The sequence below is a fragment of the Macrotis lagotis genome, chromosome 1 (assembly GCF_037893015.1).
Source record: "Macrotis lagotis isolate mMagLag1 chromosome 1, bilby.v1.9.chrom.fasta, whole genome shotgun sequence".
Classification (NCBI taxonomy): Eukaryota; Metazoa; Chordata; class Mammalia; order Peramelemorphia; family Peramelidae; genus Macrotis; species Macrotis lagotis.
The window spans coordinates 919,842,414-919,865,521 of record NC_133658.1 but is presented as its reverse complement, the minus strand read 5'-3'; the positions used below and the strand labels follow the sequence as shown (position 1 = coordinate 919,865,521).

The 23,108-nt window shown below is 35.1% G+C and overlaps 2 protein-coding genes across 2 annotated transcripts; both read right to left on the bottom strand.

The window, feature by feature from the left end:
- Window positions 1-7,979: 7,979 nt before the first annotated feature.
- Window positions 7,980-8,570, bottom strand: LOC141509244 (olfactory receptor 14A2-like). Its single transcript, XM_074218629.1, has one exon. It carries the CDS (start codon window positions 8,568-8,570, stop codon window positions 7,980-7,982), a length of 591 nt encoding a protein of 196 aa, XP_074074730.1.
- A 12,967-nt stretch (window positions 8,571-21,537) lies between these two features.
- LOC141509239 (olfactory receptor 14A16-like) lies at window positions 21,538-22,473 on the bottom strand. Its single transcript, XM_074218616.1, has one exon. The coding sequence runs from the start codon at window positions 22,471-22,473 to the stop codon at window positions 21,538-21,540; it is 936 nt and encodes a 311-aa protein (XP_074074717.1).
- Between the last annotated feature and the right edge of the window lie 635 nt (window positions 22,474-23,108).

Sequence of the window (23,108 nt, the reverse complement as noted above, 5' to 3'; positions counted from 1 at the left end):
TAATAAGTGTCTCAGGCTGGATTTGAACTCAGGTTCTCCTGACATCAGGGCTGGTGCCCTATCCACTGCACCACCTTACTGTCCCTGGAAGTCAGTTTAAAAAAAAACACTTCAAATCTTAATTTGATCTGATTACCAGAAGGTCCTGTTTAATAGCTAAGGGAAAGGTAACCTCCCAAACATTTTTCTTCATAGAGGGAATTGCACTGATCATTCTAGTTCATGAGAAATGATTATAAATTATAAATTTCAAATATTTGGGGGAATCTCAAATTTTCTTTTTATTTTTTCATTTCAACATTACTGTCTTTGAAGCTTGATGTAATCTGTATCTGACTCTATTCAAACTTACAAAATTGTCTAGTCCTAGGTGATTGCCATTCAGTTATGCATGGGTGCAGACCCTTTTGCCTGGATTGTCCAAGTGTGGCTATGGTGTGTGCATAGCTGTGATCTCTTGATCTTAGAGGGACATGAAGTCCCTCTCAGTCTGCTACTGGAAGAAGTTCACTTGAGTCTAAGAGCTCTTTTTTCATACATGAAATGTCAAAAAATATCCCAAGCAATGAAAAATAGCACATGCAGCAGGCTTTCTGAGAAGGATTTCTAGGAAGAAATGAATGAGAATAATACTAATGGGAAGGAATGAGCTGGTTATATTCTCTATCATGGAAATAATGGGCTCCTTACTGAGAACACAGATGTGACATATTATAAAGGTGGAAGGAAATCAGCATTCCCTCTGAGAATATTTGATATCTTTTTCTAATTCAGAATTGTAAAATTCTTGTCCATGTCCAAATTTGGCAAAATACCTAACAATCAATTAACAGGAATTTGCTACTGATATACTAAGCACCTTTTCCTGTACTAAGTGCTAGAATGAAGGGAATAAAATGAAATGACCCAGACTGACAGGTCCATTTCTAACGGGAAAGATGTTATGAGCCTATGTAGAGAAATTCATCATACATACAACAGGAATACAAGGCAGGTTAGAGAGGCAAATAATTAAAGGGGAGGGGAACCAGAAAAGGCTTCTATAGAAGGTAACATTGACACAAATCCTAAAGAATACTAGTGATTACAAGATATCCAGTTGAGGAAGGAAAGGATTCTAGGTATGAAACATAACATAGCTACTGCTAAGAAAGAGACGGGAGCTGGAGCATTGTGTGTGCATAATGGAAAGGAGGAAGTTGCTTAGCTAATAGTCAACGGCACAGAAGCAATAATGAAATTTAAAGAAATTTAACAGAAAATCAGCGAATCTAAGAGTACATGAAGCAAGAAGACTTTTATTTGAAACATTTTTCACTTCCATTAAAAAAGGCATAACTTTTGCTCCTGGTGTAAAGTCATGAAGGGACAATAGACCAGGCAGAGTGTTTTTTTTTTTTTTTCATTATCTGATGCCACTAGCACTGCTATATTAAACTAGAGAATGAATACAGTCTCCACATCTTCAGGGGATATCTCCTTCTTTGGGATCCAATAGGGACCTCAACCCTTAAAATTAGTGAATACCTTGAGTATAAGTAGCAGCCATGGTAGAACAAGGTTATTTCTCTTTTATAACTTTCAAGAAATTTGAATGACTTTGCTTGCAGGATGGAGAATAGCATTTGATAATAATCTTAAAAGTTGAGATTTCTAGCAAATTGATTTAAAATTAACTGGCAACTGAGGGGATGGCCCATCATTATTGATGTGCTATATGAATGTAAAGGAATTCAATTGTGCAGGAAGATTTTAGTAAAAGCTGTAAAGACTGTACTAACTGATACAAAGTTCTTTGACCAGGAAAATTTTATACATAATATCAGCAATATTGGGTGAGGATCAACTATGAATAATTCAGCTTTACTCAGAAACGCATTTTTCAAGTCAAGTACAAAGGAAAATGATATGCAAATCCAGGAAAGGAGCTAATGCACTCTGAATGCAGATGAAAGCTCCAATCTATAATGAATTGGAACATTATTTCATAGGATTATATATAGCTTTAATTTTTTCATTTAAAACAGCTTATTCAGATTTTTTTTTATTTACCAATTGGAGAATGACTTGGAACCTTATAAATTTGTTGCAATTCTCTATATATTTTAGAAATGAGACCTTTATCATAACTCCTAAATGTGTACATGTTTTTCCCAGCTTTTTTGTTTTCCTTTTCCTTTTGGCATCAGTGACTTTATTAGTGCATGAACATTTTATTTTAATATGGTCAGAATCATTCATTTTATATTTTATAATGTTCTCTACTTCATAATTTTATCACCTTTCCATAGATCTTATAGATAAAGTAATTCTTGGTCTATTAATTTATCTTTGGAATCACCCAGCATCCTTTTAAAATTCTTTAAATTTGGTCTCTTTTTGCTTTTGCTTTGTCTGATATCCGGATGGCTAACCCATTTTTTATTCGTTTTAGTAAAAACACTATATATTTTCTTTCATCCTTTTACCTTTACACACACACACACACACACACACACACACACACACACATACACACACACAAACATACAAACACATATATTTATATATGTGGAAATAAAATACATAAACTTATATATTATATATATATATATATATATGTATATATGAATTTACCTATGTTTCAAATCTTTTCCTGCCAAACAACATAGCATAGGATTTCTGGCTTTTTATATACTGTGTTTTTTTTCATCAATTTCATGGGAGCATCTAGCCTATTCACATTCAGAGTTAGGACTACTAACTCTCCATTTCTCTCTATTCTATCCTCTCCATTTCTAATTTACTATCTCATTTCATCCTCTGCCTCCTTGACAGTGTTTTACTTGTGACCACCCTGTTCCTCAACCTGCCCCCATTTCAATCAACTCTCCTCCTTTTCCTTTCCCCTTATCCCCCCCTACTCCTAATCTCTCTTCTCTCAGTGCCTTTTTCCCTAATCTTTCTCTTTACCCCTCAGTTCTTTGTCAGTTAAGATAGATTTGTAATCCCAAATATGTGCATAATTTACTCTGTCTTTAAACAAAATCTGATGACAGTGACATTCAAGTTGTCATCACCAGCTTCCTTCTCTCCCTTCATTGACATTAGTTTTCTGTGCCTATTCATGTGATGTAATTTACCCATTTCTGCCTCCCATTTCCTGTTACTAGTACAATTTTTTTTATGCTTCTTGTTTTTTTTTAAGAATACTTAGAACCTCTAAGTATACTCCTTTTAATAGGAATACAGTTCTCAAGATTTATTAGTACCCTCTTCTGATATATGTTTGTGAATTGTTTAATCTAATTGAACAACGTTTATTCTTTTCTGTTTACCTTTTTATATATTTCTTGGTTCTTTTATTTGAAGATTGCATTTTCTGTTCAGTTCTAGTCTTTACATCAGTAAAGTTTAAAAAGTACATATTTTGTTGAATGCTGATCCTTTGCCCTGAAAGAGTATGCTCAGCTGTTCTATTTTGGTGACTTTTGTATTCCAAGCTGCTTTGCCTTCTGGAATATCATATTGAAGACCTCCTAATGCAGAAGCCTCTAAGTCCTAGGTTATCCTGTCTTTTTGGTTTTCAGCAATATTTTCTTCTTGACCTGAAAATTCTGAAATTTGTCTACAGAATTTCCTAGATATTTCACTTTGGAAATAATCAGTAGATTCTGTCAAATACTATTTTACCTTTACTTTATAAACTATCAGTTTTCCTTGATAATTTTTGGAAAGATGTTTTCAAGGCTTTTTTTTTAAATCTTTTGTTTCAGGTAGTGCATTATTCTTAAATTTCATGCTATAGATCCATTTTCTGGATCTGTTGTTCTTCAAATAAGGTGTTTTATGTTTTCTTCTATCTTTTCTTACGCTTTGAGATTTTTTTAAACCACTTTACATCTCAAAAACACATTAGCTTCCACTTATTGTATTCTAATTAAAGTACTGATATTTTTCATCTAGCTTTTGTTTCCTCCTTTTTTCAATTTGGCCAGTTTTACTGTGAGAGAATTTTTTTTCCTTGACCAATTCTATTGCTTCTGGAGTTGTTTTCTTTAATCGAGTTGCTGATTATTTCCCCTAAATCTCCTGCATGCTTCTCATTTGTTTTTCCAATGTTTCTTCTTCCTCTCTTACTTGATTTTTAAAATTCATTTGCTGATCTTCCAAGAAAACTTTTTGTTCTTGAATCAGTTTATATTCCTCTTTGAGATTTCATGTCTTTTTATTTTGACTTTCTCTGTACTTTAATGAAGTTTTCTTAGTTTAGGACATTTTTTTCCATTTCTTAAAAACTGATTTGCCTTGTTTATAAAGTTGACCTTTTCTCCTGAGTGACAGGTGGCACTGGACCAAGCTTCTTGTGCTCAGTGCCTTGGGTCTGCTAACTCACTTCCACATGATGTCCTCTTTTGCTATCAGATTGTTCCCTGCACTGGGATTGCCCAACCTAGACACTGTCCCTCTCATCTCATTCTGGGGCATGTGATGCTTTCTCCACTGGCCTGGTATATATTTGCCTTACCAAAGTAGAAATAAGGGACCTTAGTCACTCTTTTCTGTTGTAGCTAAGAGTCCCCCAAAGGCTTCTACACACCCAGTTAGCAGTTTTCTGTGCCCCCCCTAAATATGTGAGGCACATCTTTCCTGAAGTTATTGTAAGTTATGTTATACTGTGAAACTCCTCCAATCTGTCTTTTTGTGGTATTAGAAGTTTCATTTAATGTTGTTTATGAGGAAAACTGGGAAGAGCTCATGAAAGTTTCTGCTTTCTCTTTGCTATCTTGGCCATGCCCTCTTAGGTATATGTTTTATTCCAAACCAGTAAAAACATCACCTAAGTGTGGGAGAAAGGAGAAATGTGTTTGCTAATATTTTGGTATCTTTTAAGGAGATAGATAAAAGTTGAAAATGGTATATTCTTCCCAAAATATTTTGTCTTCGTCATGGAGGATGTCCTGAAATGATTCCAAAAGAAGAATCCATCATCCTCAAGTTGTGACATTCTTCATGTCTTTCTCCTTGGACATGTTATTGTAGTGATTATATGAAGGCTTGCAAGAGGAATACATCTTCTATAAGTGATCCAGAATCAACTTCATGACAATAGCTAGCCGAGCACACAGGGAGAAACAAATAAAAGCAGGGAAATTTTGCTCCTACTGAGAGCATTCCTGGCAGCTGTTGGGTGCACTCATTTAACAAGATCAATAATTTATTCACGTTGAAAAGACTGAAGATGGAAAATAAACTAACATAAAATTAAACTGAGGTATTCATTTTAATTGTTCCAATGAAGTTGTCTAATCCTTTTACATATCTTTATTTCCTTTTTTACATAATCTCATTATTTATCCAAGGTCTATTAATATCATTGACTCATGCATTGACAAAGACTCTGAGAAATTTAATTTTTGGATAAATCAAATTCCTTCAGGTAAATGTATTATGCATAGTAAATTTAAGGCAGAAAGTAATGATAAAGGTGGATCAAGAAGACACATGCCCAAAAAAAAACAAATCTAGGGCATTTATGATTTGAGAATGAAGGATGTATGAACATAGTCCAGGAGGACCTTTTTCGCCCATGAGATGTCAAGAGACACAACAAGGAGTGAAAAAGAACATATGCAGCAGCCCTTCTGAGAAAGATTTTCAGGAAGAAATGAATAAAAATCATACTAACAGGAAGGAATGAATTATTTTTGATCTATATCAAAGGAAATAATTGTCTCCTGGCTGAGAGCATAGAAGCGAGTTATTACATAGGTGAAAAGTATTAAACAGTCCATCTGAGAATATTTCTTATTGTTTCTAATTCAGAAACCTAAAATTCTCGCCAACATACAAATTTGCCAAAATATATATCAATCAACTATCATGCATTTCCTACTGACATACTAAGCACCTTTTATTACGCTAAGTGTTGGAATTAAGAGACTAAAATGAAATGATCCATAGAGACATGTCCATTTCTTCTTTTTTTTTTTTAGGTTTTTTTTGCAAGGCAAACAGGGTTAAGTGGCTTGCCCAAGACCACACAGCTAGGTAATTATTAAGTATCTGAGACCAGATTTGAACCCAGGTACTCCTGACTCCAAGGCCGGTGCTTTATCCACTATGCCACCTCGCCGCCCCTACATGTCCATTTACAACAGGAAAGAGGCTATGGGCCTGCATAGAGAAAATCAGTACGAATACAAGAAGACACAAAGCTGTTCAGAGAGGAAAAACACTAGAGGGCAGGGGGATCCAGAAAGGACTTCCATATAAGCTAGCATTGAATGTGAATCTTAAAGGGCAAAAGGGATTACAAGATATATACTTGAGGAAGGAAAGGATTCTAGGTATGACACATGACATAACTACCACTAAGAGAGAGATGGGAGCTGGATTATTGTCTGTGCATAATGGAAAGGAGGTCGTAGCTTGGCTATGTGTCAAAGGAACAGAAGTCATGATGAAACTTATAGAGGTTTATCAAAAGAATTGGGAATCTAAGAGTTCATGAAGCAAGAGGACTTTTATTTGATGTATTTTGCACTTGCACAAAAGTACGTCTTGAACGTTATTGCTGCTGTGAAATCATGAGGGACAACAGCCCAGGTAAACTGTTTTCTTTTTTTTTTTTAAACTCTGATGGCAACAGTACTGTTGTCATCAACTGGAGAATTCATATGGTTTCTTCATCTGCAAAGTATTTCTTCTCTGCTAGGATCCCAAGAGGAACCTCAACTTTAAAACTCATGAATACCCTAACTATACATAGCAGAATTATGCTTGACCCACCAGTTATAGAGTGCATAGAATAAAGTTATGTCTCTTTTATAACTTTCAAAAATGTTAATGACTTTCCTTGCAGGTTGGACAATAGAATCTGGTAAAAAATCTGAAACATTGAGATTTCTAACAAATTGATTTAAAGATAACTGGAAATTGAGTTAATAAAAATCAATTGTGTATATCATTTACCTGTAATAGAATACAATTGTGCAATGAGAAATAATGAGGCAATAGATTTCAGAAAAGCCTGTAAAGATTGTATTAACTGATACAAAGTTTGTTGTGAAGTTAAGCACTTTATAAAATATCAGCAATATTGTGTGAGGATCAACTATGAATAATTCAGCTCTTTTCAGGAAACACATTTTTCAAGTCAAGTGCAAAGGAGTTAGTTACACAGGAAAATGATTTCTATATCCAAAAAAGGAACTGATGAATTCCAAATGTAAATCAAATTATGCTTTTCACTTGCTTTATGCTTTATTATATTTTTAATCGTTTCACAACTTTAACTAATATGAAATAATTTTTATGTAACAGTACTTGCAAAGCCTATATTAAATTAACTACTATTTTAAAAGAAGTTGAATAAGGAAGGGAGAAACATTGGGAATTCAGTATTTTGTATATATAGTAAATTTGTTTTTACAAGTATTTGGGAAAATAAAATACTTAAAAAATCTTTAAAGCAAGGGGAAAAAGAAATAAAAAAAATAAAATGTAAAGGATTTAAGGTTAACATGTGTAATTGCTGAAAACTCATTAGAAGTTTTTTAATTGTCTTGGCAGCTAGAACAAAGTCATATAGAAATACAGATAGGTGAGTAGAATTTGATGGATGATATCTAAAAATGAAATTCAAGGTATCAAATAAGGACATGCAGTGGGAACAATAGAAAATAAATGATAGAATTGGGTAAATTTTCTGATACAAATGAGGCATAATAGAGTTTTTGCAATAAAGGGAAAGATGTTAGTACTGGCAAGAAATGCTAGATGTTTATTTCTATCAGAATTGGTTCAAATATAAATTAATGTACCCACTCAATGAAGAATAAGAACCTATATTACTCTACAAAATATTTCCAGGAAAGAACAACGAGAAGTTGGTATATAACCTCATAAAAGAACTTTATCGTGGAGTATAGTGAAAGGAAAGAAAATAGGAAAAAAGCATAAAAGAAAGGGGATAAAAGATGTAAATATAAAGTGATTTACCGAAAACGAGTAAAGGCTTGCCTCATTAACTTTGTCAGAGCTGTCTTCATGACCTTGTTTCTCAAGCTGTAAATGGCAGGATTCAGTGTGGGGGGCACCACAACATAAAACACAGATACCAACAGGTCAATTACAGAAGGGGTGTCAGAGGTTGGTTTTACATGAGCCCCAAAAGCTGTTGTAAAAAATACAGTGGTCACGATGAGGTGGGGCAGACATGTGAAGAATGCTTTGGACCTGCCTTCTGTGGGTGGCATCCTTAGAACAGTGGCAAAGATGTAGACATAAGAAATAATAATAAAGAGAAAACAGCCCAAACCCAAAATTAAAAATGCTATTATGGTTCCAAATTCAGCAGTATTTAACTGTGAACAGGACAGTTTGAGCAGATGAGGGATCTCACAGAAGAACTGGCCAAGTTTATTATCCTTACAGAAGGGTTCAGAAAAGGTGCTGGCTGTGTGCATGATACCTGAGAGACTGCCACTGACCCAAGAACCGGATGCCATCTGCACACAGGATCCTCTTCTCATTAGAGTCTCATAATTGAGGGGGTGGCAAATGGTTGCATATCGATCATAGGACATCACAGTCAACAGGGCCAATTTAGCACAGACAAATAAAACAATGCAATAAATCTGTATAATACATTGAGTGATAGATATGTAATTTCTGTGAGCTAAGGAGATGAGGATGGCCTTGGGTAGTGTAACAGATAAAGCAGAGATCTATGAAAGGCAAATGCCTCAAAAAGAAGTAAATGGGAGTCTGAAGGTGTGGGTCCATGGCAGTAACAAGAATAATGAGTAGATTCCCCATCAGAGCTGCCAGATAAATCAGGAAGAAAAGCACAGCATGTAAGATCTGTAGCTCCCAGACATCAGAGAAGCTCATGAGGAGGAAATTGGTGATGAATGTTTGATTGCTCATTGCCTTCCTATGGACACAGAAGAAATAATGGGAAGAGACCAAGGAGATATTGAAATATTGCTCTTTATACCTTGGCAAACAGAAGAGTTGTCTGTTAAATTCAAAGCACTGAAAGGGAGAACAGTCACCTGGGTAACCTTCGATGATCTTTTCTATTCTTATGAATTTGTCCTTGAATGCAGGAGTCAAGACACAATGTATTGTTCCAGTGCTTGTGCTTCAGTCCTCTCCATCAAGCTCAATCTTATTTCAGAGGTCCATTGCCTAGAAGAGCAATAATTAAATTAGAAAGATTCTGATGATGGGAGTTCAAAAGACTTTTGAGGTCAGATTTTTGCCTGGGGAAAACAAAAAGATTATGAAACAATCCAGATGTTGTAAACCAGAATATAGAAAATTGTGATGCACAAATGGAGTGATAGGAGCATACACAAAAAGGAGATTTTCCATTATTGGTGAGAGTCCATCTCTTCAATACTTTCTTAAGCTCTACTCAGTATATAACTATATAATGGAATGACTTCAAAAAATAAGGAAAGCATACAGAAAACAATGGTCTTGAATTGAAAATTATTTTGTATATAAAGAAATATTTAAATATCCTTTTAAAATTCAAGCTGAGTTTAAATAGAAAAGAAGTCAATAAAGGAATTAAGAGAATATTTATATTGGGTCTAGTATGTGTTCAACATCAGTTCATCAAAGATGATCATGGGAATTCAGGGAAGCTTAGAAGGATTTACATGAACTGATGCTGAGTGAGATGAGCAGAACGGGAAAAAAATTGCACACCCTAAGAGCAACATGGGGGCGATGATCATCCTTGAAGAAAAGGAAATCACAAGGGACTTAGTAAAGTTGAACTGTTTACATTGCTCCATGAGAAGATGATATTAGTCACTCATAAATTTTATACTTCCTCCTTTTTTTACTTCCTTCCTTTCTTCCTTCATTTCTTCCTTCCTTCCTTCCTTCCTTCCTTCCTTCCTTCCTTCCTTCCTTCCTTCCTTCCTTCCTTCCTCGCCTTCCTTTCTTCCTTCCTTCCTTCCATCTTCACTGTCTTCCATTCTTCCTTCCTTTCTTCCTTCTTTACAAAACTATCTAAACTGTTCCTTACAGTGACAGACTATAAGTGACTTCACATAACAAAAGCAAGTAAGTGTCTGATTCCACATTTGAACTAATATCTTCCTGATTTCATGACTAGCTACTATCAAGTTTGCCTTATGTAACGAGCAATACTGAAGGCCAAGTCTACAAAGAGAAAACCACCAAGTATGGAATAAAGACGTGTATTGCTACACCCAAAACGCAAGAAATAAGTGTATGTCCTTTGATCCAACAGTAACATTTTGGGGTCTATACCCTGAAGATATTAAAAAGGATAAAAACATAACTTGTATGGAAATATTCATAGAAGCCCTATTGGTGATGCAAACAATCAGATATTAAGTAAATGTACTTCATTTGGGGAATGGCTTAAAACACTGTGGCATATGCACATCATGGGACACTATTGTTCTATTAGAACAGATAGCAAAATTACATAATAGGATAACAGTATTTTTTCTAAATTAAAGGTAACGGTCTTTGGTCTCTGATTAAACTGCAAAATAATTACTCTGGGTACAGATAGTAATCTCCATCACAGATACCCCCAAATTTTCCCAGGTCATTGCATTGAATGAATTAGAAAGTCTATCAAGTTTGTTCATCAACCCTATGTTGCTGTTAAGGTGTACAATGTTGTTCTGGTTCTGCTCATCTCGTTCAACATCAGTTCATCAAAGATGATCATGGGAATTCAGGGAAGCTTAGAAGGATTTGCATGAATTGATGTTGAGTGCGATGAGCAGAACCAGAAAAAAATTGCACACCCTAACAGCAACATGGGGGCGATGATCATCCTTGAAGAAAAGGAAATCACAAGGGACTTAATAAAGTTGAACTGTATGCATTGCTCCATGAGAAGATGATATTAGTCACTCATAAATTTTTTTTTATTAGGGGAGCTAGAAGAAGTGCAATGCAGGTAGAGGGGATGGATGTTATTTGACTATGATGAGATAAGAAATAAAAAATAAAAATTAAAAAGTTACAATGAGTCATGCAGTGGGAGAAAGGGTCAGGGCTCAATGATCTGATAGGAAAGAGTCATGAAATAATTTGTACACAATAACATTAATATTTTAAGATGATCAATAGTAAATGATTTTTTTTTTCTCAGCAATACAGTGATCCAAAAAATTCTGAGAGATGAAAATAGGTATCCATCCTGGAGGAAAACATGAGAAATCTGAATACTTATCTGAATACACTTTTTAAACATTATTTTTCTTTGGATGATTTTTACAACATAACTTATATAGAAACATTTTTGCATGATTCCAAAGTAAATACTACTTCAAATTTCTTAACTTTAAAAATTGGAGTACAGGGAGAGAGAGAGAGAGAAAGATTTTACAACTCAATATTTAAAAGAAATGTTGAAAATTGCTTTTATATGTAAATAGGGAAAATAATTGCTAAGAAGGAAAATGAATAGCCAGAAAATAAAGATTCTGAATGGGTATAGGTTATATATCCTTAAAAATTAGAATTAGGCAAGTAGAAATTAATGACTCTTTAAATTCCTTCTACTATTTATACTGATTTTGGTTTTCCTAGCATTGGTAATGCTCCTGATTGGATACATTTGATCCCACCCCAACTTTTATCTCTCTTTTGGGATGATATTCTGCCATTGGAATGTCAGCTTCATGAATAAGTATTATTGCATTCCCAGTGTTTAATATATTTGCAAAAAATAATTGTTTGAAAAATTCCCATATGGATAATACAACTAATATCCTGGTAAATAAATCACTGAATGGTATTAGCAAACATTTTTCCCCAAATATTTTCTCATTTGACATAATAACAAAATGGAAAACAAGATTAAATGAAAGTACTTCATGATGATGTCATTCTTGCCTCACTAAATTTGCCAGAGTTTCCTTCATGCCCTTGTTACTCAAACTGACGATGGCAGGGATGAGGGTGGGTGGCACCATATAGAAAACAGAAAACAACAGGTCAAGCAAAGACGGATGTCAGAGTTGGGTTTTACATGAGCAGCAAATGCAATGGTAATCAATACCATAGTCACAATGTGGTGGGGCTGAAAGTGAAGAACACATTGGACCTGCCTTCTGTGGATGGCTTCTTTAGAACAGTGAAGAAGATGTAGACATAACATGTAACAACACAGAAAAAACAGCCAAGACCCAAAATTGTACTTGTAATAGTGCTTCCAATTTCAGCAAAATTAGACTGTGAACAAGAGTTTGAGCAGATGAGATTTCTCACAGAAGAACTGGCAAAGGTCATGGACTTTACAGAAGGGCACAGAGAAAATGCTGACTGAGTGCAGCCTATGAAAGACAAATGCTTCAGGAAGAAGAAAATAGGAATTTTAAGACCTTGATCAATGGTAATGACAAGGATAGTAAGTAGATTCCCCATCAGGGCTTCCAGAGAAATCAGGAGGAAAAAGCACAGCGTGTAAGATCTACAGTTCCCAGATATCAGAGAAACTCATGAGGAAGAAATTGGTGATGACTGTTTGATTGTCCATTGCCTTCCTAGGGACACATAAGCGAAAAAGAGGGAGGGATAAGGGAAATGTATTTCTGTGGTCTATGGAAACCATAGGATTTCTTTTAAGAATGACAGGACTGAAAAAGAACAGCCATCTGGGTAATCTTTGAAGACTTCCCATTCTCTGTGGGATAGCTTGTGAGACTGGGAATTCCTGCCTTCACTTCACCATTTTGGCTCCTCCATGTCCCCTTCCTTCATGGTTCCCTGCCTCTTCCCACCTCCTGGCAATTCTGTCTTTTAAGGAATTCTTTTCCTCATCGCTTTTTCCATTTGGTCCACACTGGTTTTTAAGATATTATTTTCTTTGATATTTCTTAAAATCTCCTTCATCATGATTCTGATCTTCTGCATTGCCCTCAGTTTTTCTTCCCATCATTTCCTATACCTCTCTTACTTGATTTCAAAATATTTTTGATATCTCCCATAGCCTGAGACCAATTGATATTTTCTTGGAGACTTCGAAAGCAGAAATTTTGACCTTGTTATATTTTGCTGAATGGATTGAGATCTTCTAGATGTCTGTGGTGATCTTCTAGATGTCTGTCTGAGACTGGATTTGAACCCAGGTACGCCTGACTCCAAGGCCAATGCTTTATCCACTATACCACCTAGCCATCCATTTATGGTACATTTTAGCAAGATGTGGCTACCTTTTATTTTTTTTAATCTTTATGCACATGAGTATTTTTGAGTTACACAATTTCCTTCCACCCTTCCTTCCAACCACCCTCCACTAATCAGCAAAAATTCAGGGTACCATTGAACATATATATTTTTGATAAACATTTTTTTTTCTTATCTTGTTTCCCATTTCCTCAGCCTATGACTCGATTTAAAAAAAATTAGTAGTTTTTAATTTAAATTTTATTTATTTTAGTCAATGGGCTTCAGGGAATTGCCCAAGGTTCCACTGCTAGGTAATTATTAAGGGACTGAGATTGGATTTGAATTCAGGTTCTCCTGACTCCAGGGCTGGTGCTCTATCTACTATACCACCTAGCTACCCCACTATAACCTGATTTTAACTCTTTGTTAAGGTGGGACTCTGTTTCCAAATACAACTACTGAGATATTTTTCAACTATTTTCAGAGATATCTCCAAGGTCCTTCAAGTGTCCATTTCTTCACAGTCTTAGGTGAGGCTATGGCTACTCACTTGACCTGGTGCTATGGACTGTGGATGGCTACAAGCACTCCTGTCTCTCTTACAACTGTGAAGAGGACCCCTGCTCTATGAAGGCATGAAGCTCTGTTGTCCTCTTCCTTTTTCCTGAGACTGGGGCCTGAGTCTGACCCAGATCTGAGTATGGATAAAGAAACAGAGTCCTTCCTCAGGGATATTAAAGAGGCTCCTGCAGTCTCCCTCAATTGCCCTACCTTTCATGGACTGAGAGCTCTGGAAGACTGCCTGGAGACCTGATCCTGGGCTGATAGGCTTTTTCCTTCGTATATTCCTCTTTTATCTTGGTGTGCCAGTTTTGCTGTTGATCTTCCAGGATGTCCTTGGCAATGCCTGGAGTGAGAAATTTGAAAACCACCATGATTGCTACTGACTGAGTTATCCCATGGTCTGTTCCTGGTTAAGGGGGCAGATTTACTGTGCTGTAGTAGGGGTTTCCTTGTGGATCCTTTTTGAGCCTCTTTCCAAAATTTAAAAAAAATTAAAAAAACCATTTCTCCTGATTTTCCAAATTTCCTTAGTTTCGACAATTGTTTACTCAGTCTTTTTGTGGGTATGACTCTATAATTTGGTTAACATCATTATTTAAAGGTATTTAAAGCGGTTTGAGAGAGATTTCAGGTGAGTTCCTGCCTTTATTCTGTTTTCTTGCCTTTATCCCTGTATTTCTTTCAACAGTACACAAAAAAATGCTTAGTTTTTGAGTAGGTGCCATATACCACTGAGGAAAAAAATGTGCATTTCTTTCTATTCCTTTCAATTTTCTACAGAGTGCTACTGTATCTTACTTTTCCAAAATTCTATTCACCTCCTTACCTTCTTTCTTAGTTATCTGATGGTTAGATTTATCTGAATATGATAGAGGCAGATTGATGTCCAACACTAGTATAGATTTTTCTCTTCATATTTTAATGCAACTCATTTAACTTCTTAGATATGTGATGTTATATCCCTTTGTGCATACAGCTATAGTACTCATACTTTATGGTATTTTTTTTTAGGTTTTTGCAAGGGAAATGGGGTTAAGTGACTTGCCCAAGGCCACACATCTAGGTAATTTTTAAGTGTCTGAGACTGGATTTGAACCCAGGTACTCCTGACTCCAAGGCCGGTGCTTTATCCACTACACCACCCAGCCATCCATTTATGGTACATTTTAGCAAGATGTGGCTACCTTTTATTTTTTTTTAATCTTTATGCACATGAGTATTTTTGAGTTACACAATTTCCTTCCACCCTTCCTTCCCACCACCCTCCACTAATCAGCAAAAAGTCAGGGTACCATTGAACATATATATTTTTGATAAACATTTTTTACAGATTAGTCCTTTTTTTGGTATGAAGTATTAGGATTAAAGGAGATACATGAGAAATAATTTTTATATAGTGTTCATCAGATTTTTAAGGGTTGTTTTGTTTTTCTCACTCAAGATTTGAATATAGACAGACTAAAACAGTTGTCCCAGCTTAATGAGCTGCTGAAAGAAGCTACTTCCATCTAGGTTGATCTTCTCACAATGTTTTTGCTAATGGGTACATTGTTCTTTGGTTCTACTCCCTTCACTCAGCATTAGATCCTGCAAATCATTCCAAGTTTTGCTAGAATTCAAGCATTTTTGATTTCTTATTGAACAATAATATTCATAGTAATCATGTACCAAAAATTGTTTAGCCATGCCCCAATTGACTGGCATCCCTTCAATGCTTTGCCCCTAGAAAAAGTTCTATAAGTACGTTGGAATTTTGTAAGACTTTTCCCATTTGATTATCATTTCTTCCGGACATAGACCTAGAACTGGTATTGCTGGGTCAACAGTAAGAACAATTTTATTGTTCTTTGGGAATAATTCCATAAAGCTCGCTATAAAGTTTGTATACCTTCGCAACTCCACCAACAATGCATTAAAGTCCCAATCCTCTCACAACCTCTCCAACATTGATTATTTCCCCTTTTCCTTATCTTGGTCAATCTGTTAGGTGTGAGGTGATACCTCATTGTTATTTTGATTTGAATTTCTCCAGTCTATAATGACTTGGAGCATTATTTCATATGATTATGTATAGATTTCATTTCTTCATTTAAAACAGACTATTCATATATTTTCATGATTTATCAATTGGGGAATGACTTGTAACCTTTTAAATTTGGTGCAATTCTCTATATATTTTATTAATGAGACCTTTATCAGAACTCCTAAATGTGAATATTGTTTCCCATCTTTCTGCTTTACTTCTACTTTTGGCAACATTGATTTTTTTTTAGTGCAGGAACATTTTTTTTAATATGGTCAAAATGATTCATTTTGTATTTTATAATGTGCTTTTATTCATACATTTATCCCCTTTCCATAGATCTGAGAGATAGAGTATTTCTTAGTCTATTAATTTATCTTTGTAGTCACCCAGTTTCCTTTTGAAATTCTTTAAATTAGATCTCTCTTTGCTTTTGCTTTGTTTGATATCAGGATGGCTAACCCTGATTTTTCTTTTCTTTTCCTGGCAAAAAACATAGCATAGGATTTCTGGCTTTTTATCCACTATGCTTTTTTTGCATCAATTTTAGGGGAGCTTTCAGCCCATTCATATTATGAGTTAGGAGTGCTAACTCTCTCTTTCTCTCCATCCTATCCTCTCCATTTCTATTTTTCTCTCTCATTTCATCCTTTGCCTCCTTGCCACAGTTTTACTTCTGACCACCCTTTTCCTCAACCTTCCACCCCCATCTTTCAACCCTCCTCCACTTTCTTTCCCCTTACCCCCTGCACTCCTACTCTCTCTTCTCTCAGTCCCTCTTTCCCTTTTCTTTCTCCTTGCTCCTCAATTCCCTGTCAGTTAAGATAAATTTCTAATCCCAAATATGTGCCTATGTTATTCTGTCTTTGAACAAAATCTGATGAGAGTGAGATTCAAGTAGTTTTTACCTGCTCCCTTCTTTCCCTTTCACTGACATTAGTTTTCTGTGCCTATTCATGTGATCTAATTCACCATTTTCTGCCTCCCCTTTCCTGTTACTAGTACAATCCTTTTATGCCTCATGCTGTTTTTTTAAGTATACTTAGAACCTTTGTCTAAGTAAAATTCTTTTAATAGGAATACAATTCTCAAGATTTATTAGGACCCTCTTCTGATATATGTTTGCGAATTTTTAGTCTTATTGAATAACATTTATTGTTTTGTCTTTACATGTTTATATATTTCTTGGTTTTTTATTTTACATTTGCTGTTCAGTACTGGTCTTTTCTTCAGGAAAGTTAAAAATGTTCCTATTTTGTTGAATGCTCATACTTTCCCCTGAACGAATATGCTTAGTTCTTCTAGTTGGTGACTTTTGTATTCCAAGCTGCTTTGCCTTCTGGAATATCATATTGAAGACCTCCCAATGCTGAAGCCTCTGTCCTAGGTTACCCTGTCTATTTGGTTTCTTGTAATGTTTTCTTCTTGACATGATAATTCTGAAATTTGGCTACAATATTCCTTAGGTTTTTCATTTTGGAAATAATCGGTAGATTCTGATTCATCAGTAGATGTTTTCAAGGCTTTTTTGTTGAATCTTTGCTTTCACGTAGTACATTATTCTTAAATTTTCTGCTATTTTCTTCTATATTTTCTTATGTTTTGAAAATTTTTTAAACTACTTCATGTCTCAAAAAACTCATTAGCTTCCACTTATTCTATTGTAATGAAAGTATTCGTATTTTTCATCTAGCTTTTATTTCCTCCTTTTGCAATTTGGCCAATTCTACTTTTCAGGGATTTTTCCCTTTTTTTCCTTGGCCAATTCTATTTTTTATGGTGTCGTTTTCTTTAATCAAGTGGTTTATTCTTTTCCCCTAAATCTCCTGCATGCTTCTCATGTGTTTTTAAATTTTTCTTCTGCCTCTCTTATTGATTTTAAAAATTCATTTGGTGAACGTCCAAGAAAACTTTTTGTCCTTGAGTCAGTTTATAATCGTATTTGAGGGCTCACATCTAGGCATTTTGACTTTCTCTGTAATTTAATGTAGTTTTCTATGGACAGGACTTTTTTTTCCCTATTTCCTAAAAATTGATTTCCTTTGTCTGTGGCTTTTAAAGTTAACCTCTCCTTCTGGATGACAGATGTCACTGTCCCAAGCTTCAGTGCCAAGGGTGTGCTAACTCACTTCTACATGATGCCCTCTTTTGCTATCAGATTGTTCCCTGCACTGGATTTGCCCAACCTAGACACTGTCCCTCTCATCATATTCTGGGGCATGTGATGTTTTCTCTACTCGCCTGATATATAGTTGTCCTGCCAAGTAGTAAGCAAGGACCTTAGTTACTCCTCTCTATTGCAGCTGAGAGTCTCCCAAAGGTTTCTACACACCCGGCTGGCACTTTGTTATGCTTCCCCTATATTTAGTGAGGCACACCTTTCCTGAAGTTATTGCAAGATATCTTAAAGTGGGAAACTCCTTCAATCTGTCTTTTTGTAGTATTAGAAGCTTGATTTAATCTTGTTTAGGAGGCATGATGGGAAGAGTTCGTGGAAGTTTCTGTTTTCTCTCTGCTATCTTGGCAATGCCCCCTCATGTATATATTTTATTCCAAAACATTAGAAACACCTCCTCAGTGTCGGAGAAAGTTGAAACATGATTGATAAATTTTTTTGTGTTCTTTTGAGGAGATAGATAATAGTTGAAAATGGTATATTCTTCCCAAAATAATTTGTCCCCATCAAGGAGGATGTCCTGAAATGATTCTAAAAGAAGAATCCATCATCCTCATGTTGTGAGATGCTTCAGCGTTTCCTCCTTGGACATATTATTCTGGTGATATTTTCAAGGCTTGGAAGAGGAACAAATCTTTGATAAGTGATCCATAATCAACCTGAAGACATTAGCTAGCCGAGCACAGAGGGAGAAACAAATAAAAGCAGGGAAAATATTGCTCTTACTAAGAACATTACTGGCAGCTGATTGGAGCACTCATTTAACACGTTCAAGAGCTTATTCATCTTGTACCGACTGATGATGAAAAATAAGCTACCATAGAGTTAAACTGAGGAATACAATTTAATTGTCCAAATGAAGTTGTCTAGTGCTTTTTCTTATCTTTCCTTCTTTTTTTAGATAATATCATTATTTTTCCAGGGTCTATTAATGTCATTGAGTCATGGATTGACAAAGTCTCTAAGGAATTTAATTTGTGGATAAATCAAATTCCTGCAGGTAAATGCATGATGCATTGTAAACTGAAGGCAGAAAAGAATGGTAAAGGTGGATCATAGAGATGCAAGACCAAGAAAAATACTAGGACATTTATGAATTGAGAAATAAGGAAACATAATGATATTCCAGGATTTTCTTTTTCACCCATGAGCTGTCAAAAACACAACACGGAGTGACAAAGAGCATATGCAGCAGCCCTCCTGAGAAGGATTTTGAGGAAGAAATTAATAAGAATTACACTAACAGGATAGAATGAATTGATTATGATGTATATCACGGGAAATAATAGTCTCCTTGCTGAGAGCATAGATGTGAGTTATTACATAGATGAAAGGTAATAAATAGTCCATCAGAGAATATTGTCCCAATTTGCCAAAATATACCTGTCTCTGTCTCTTGATATACATATATATATATATATATATATATGTATATATATATATATATATACATATATATATATATATATTTATACATGAAGAAGAATACAAGTCTTTTCAGAGAGGTAAAACACTAGCAGGTAGGGGATCCAGAAAGGACTTCCATAGAAGCAAGCATTGAATATGAATCCTAAAGGGCAAAAGGGATTACAAGATATATATATATATATATATATATATATATATATATATATATATATATATATACATATATACATGTATGTATATATATGTATATATATATATATAAATATATATATATATAAATATATATATATATATATATATATATATATATATATATATATATATATATATTGAGGAAGGAAAGGATTCTAGGTATCAGACATGACCTAACTACTGCTAAGAGAGAGATCGGAGCTGGAGTATTGTTTGCATAATGGAAAAGAGGAAGTAGCTTGGCTATTTTTCAAGTGAAGAGAAGTAGTAATGAAACTTAAAGAGGTTTATCAAAAAAAATTGGGGAATCTAAGAGTACACAAAGCAAGAAGACTTTTATTTGATGTATTTTCCACTTGAACAAAAGAAAGTTTTGAACATTATTACTGGTGTGAAATCATGAGGGGCAACAGGCCAGTTAGACTTTTCTTTTTCTTTTTTTAAACTCTGATGCCAGCAGTACTGTAGTGTGGTCATAAACTAGAGATTTCCCATGTTCTCCTCAACTGCAGGGTAGTTCACCTCTTCTGGGATCCCAAGACAGACCTCAACTATAATACTATTGAATACCCTGACTATACATAGCAGAATTATTCTTGACCCAGCAGTTATAGATAGGGTAGAACAAGGATATATCTCTTTATAACTTTCAAAAATTGACTTTCCTTGCACGATGGACAATGGCATCTGATAAAAAATAATCTTTAAAGTTGATATTTCTATCAAATTGTTTTTTTGTTTGTTTTTTTGTTTGTTTTAGGTTTTTGCAAGGCAAATAGGGCTAAGTGGCTTGACCATGGCCACACAGCTAGGTAATTATTAAGTGATTGAGACCGGATCTGAACCCAGGTACTCCTGACTCTAGGGCCGGCACTTTATCCACTATGCCACCTAGCCTCCTCTATCTATCCCATTGTTTTCAAGATAACTGGAAATTGTGTGAATAAACAACAAGTGGTATATTATTTGAATGTAATGGAATATAATTGTGCAATGAGGAAATAATGAGCCAATAGATATCAGAAAATCCTGTAAAGATTTTATTAACTGATACAAAGTTCCCTGTCACATTAAACACTCTATACAATATCAGCTATATTGTGTGAGGATCAACTATGAATAAGTCAGTTCTTTTCAGAAAGACATTTTTTAAGTCAAGTGCAAAGGAGTTAGAAAGGAAAATGAGTTTTACATCCAGAAAAGGAGCTAATGAACTCTGAATGTAGATCAAATTATACTTTTTTTCAATTGCTTCATGCCTTGTTATACTATTTTAAATCGTTTCACAACTTTAATATGAAATAATTTTATGTAACAGTACATGCAAAATCTATATCAATTTAGATACTATTTTAAAAGAAGTTGAGCAAGGAAGGGAGAAATATTTGGAATTCAAAGTTTTGAAATTATAGTAAATTTGTTTTTACATGTATATGGGAAAAATAAAATACTTTAAAAAGCTTCAAAACAAGGGGAAAAAAGAAATCAGAAAAATAAAACCTAAAGTATTTAAGGTTAAATTGCTTAATTTCTGAAAACTTATTAGAATATATTTAATTATTATAGCAGCTAGAAAAAAAGACACATAGAAAGATGGATAGGTGTGTTGAAACTCTTTGATGATATCTAAAAATGAAATTTAAGGTATCAAATAAGGAAATGTAGGGGGAAAAATAGAAAATAAATACTAGAATTGGGTATATTTTCAGATACAAAAGAAGCATAATAGAGTTTTGGAAATAAATGGAAAGATGTTGGTACTGGTAAGGAATGTTAGGTGTTTATTTTATCAGAATTGGTTCAAATGTAATTAATGTACACACTCAATTAAGAAAAAGAATCTATATTACTCTACAAAATATTTCCAGGACAGAACAACGAGGGGTAGGTAGACATCCTCATTAAATAACTATATCTTGGTGGATAGTGAAAGGAAAGAAATTAGGAAAATACGATTAAAAGAAAGGGGGAAAAGATGTTAATATAAAATGATTTACAAAAAACGAGGAAACTGTTTCCTCACTAACTTTGTCAGAGCTGTCTTCATGTCCTTGTTTCTCAAGCTGTAAATGGCAGGATTCAGTGTGGGGGGCACCACAACATAGAACACAGACACCAACAGGTCAAGCACAGAAGGGGTGTCAGAGGTTGGTTTTACATGAGCCCCAAAAACTGTTGTAAAAAATACAGTGGTCACGATGAGGTGGGGCAGGCATGTGAAGAATGCTTTGGACCTGCCTTCTGTGGATGGCAACTTTAGAACAGTGGAAAAGATGTAGAGATAAGAGATAATAATAAAGAGAAAACATCCCAAACCCAAAATTGAAAATGCAATTATACTTCCAAGTTCAGCAGTGTTTGACTGTGAACAGGACAGTTTGAGCAGATGAGGGATCTCACAGAAGAACTGGCCAAGCTTATTACCCTTACAGAAGGGTTCAGAAAAAGTGCTGCCTGTGTGAGTGATGCTAGCAAGGTTTCCAGTAACCCAAGAACCTGCTGCCATCTGCACACAGGCTCCTCTGCTCATAAGAGTCTCATAATGAAGGGGGCGGCAAATTGCTGCGTATCGATCATAGGACATTACAGTCAACAGGGCCAATTCAGCGCAGACAAATAAAACAATGCAATAAATCTGTATAACACATTCAGTGATAGATATGGAGTTTCTGTGGGCTAAGGAGATGAGGATGGACTTGGGTACTGTAACAGAGATGTAGCAGAGATCTATGAAAGACAAATGCCTCAGAAAGAAGTACATGGGAGTCTGAAGGTGTTGGTCCATAGTAATGACAAGAATAATGAGTAGATTCCCCATCAGAGCTGCCAGATAAATCAGAAAGAAAGACACAGCATGTAAGATCTGCAGCTCCCAGACATCAGAGAAGCTCATGAGGAGGAAGGTGGTGATGAATGTCTGATTGGCCATGGCCTTCCTATGGAAACAGAAGAAAGAATGGGAAGAGATCAAAGAGAAATTGAAACATAGCTCCTTATGCCTTTGGAAACAGAAGACTAGTTTGTTAAACGCAAAGCACTGAAAAGTGAGAACAGTCACCTGGGTAACCTTCGATGATCTTTTCTATTCTTATGAATTTCTGCTTGAATGCAGGAGGCAATCTGCAAGGTAGTGTTCCCGTGCTTGTGCTTCAGTCCTCTCCATCAAGCTCAATCTTATTTCAGAGGTCCATTTCATAGGAGAGCAATAATTAAGTTAGAAAGATTCTGCTGTTGGGAGTTCAGAAGACTTTTGAGGTCAGACTTTTCCCTGGGAAAAACAAGAGAATGAAACAATCCAGATGTTGTAAACCAGAATATAGAAAATAGTGATGCCCAAATAGTGATAGGAGCCTACAGGAAAATGGCATCTGATAAAAAATAATCTTTAAAGTTGATATTTCTATCAAAAGGTTTTTTGTTTGGTTTTTTGTTTGTTTTAGGTTTTTGCAAGGCAAATAGGGCTAAGCGGCTTGCCCAAGGCCACACAGCTAGGTAATTATTAAGTGTCTGAGACCGGATCTGAACACGGGTACTCCTGACTCTAGGGCCGGCACTTTATCCACT

Excerpts from the sequence above, each read along its gene's own strand:
- LOC141509244 (XM_074218629.1), bottom strand. The coding sequence starts at position 8,570 with ATGTCCTATGATCGATATGCAACCATTTGCCACCCCCTCAATTATGAG.
- LOC141509239 (XM_074218616.1), bottom strand. The coding sequence starts at position 22,473 with ATGGCCAATCAGACATTCATCACCACCTTCCTCCTCATGAGCTTCTCT.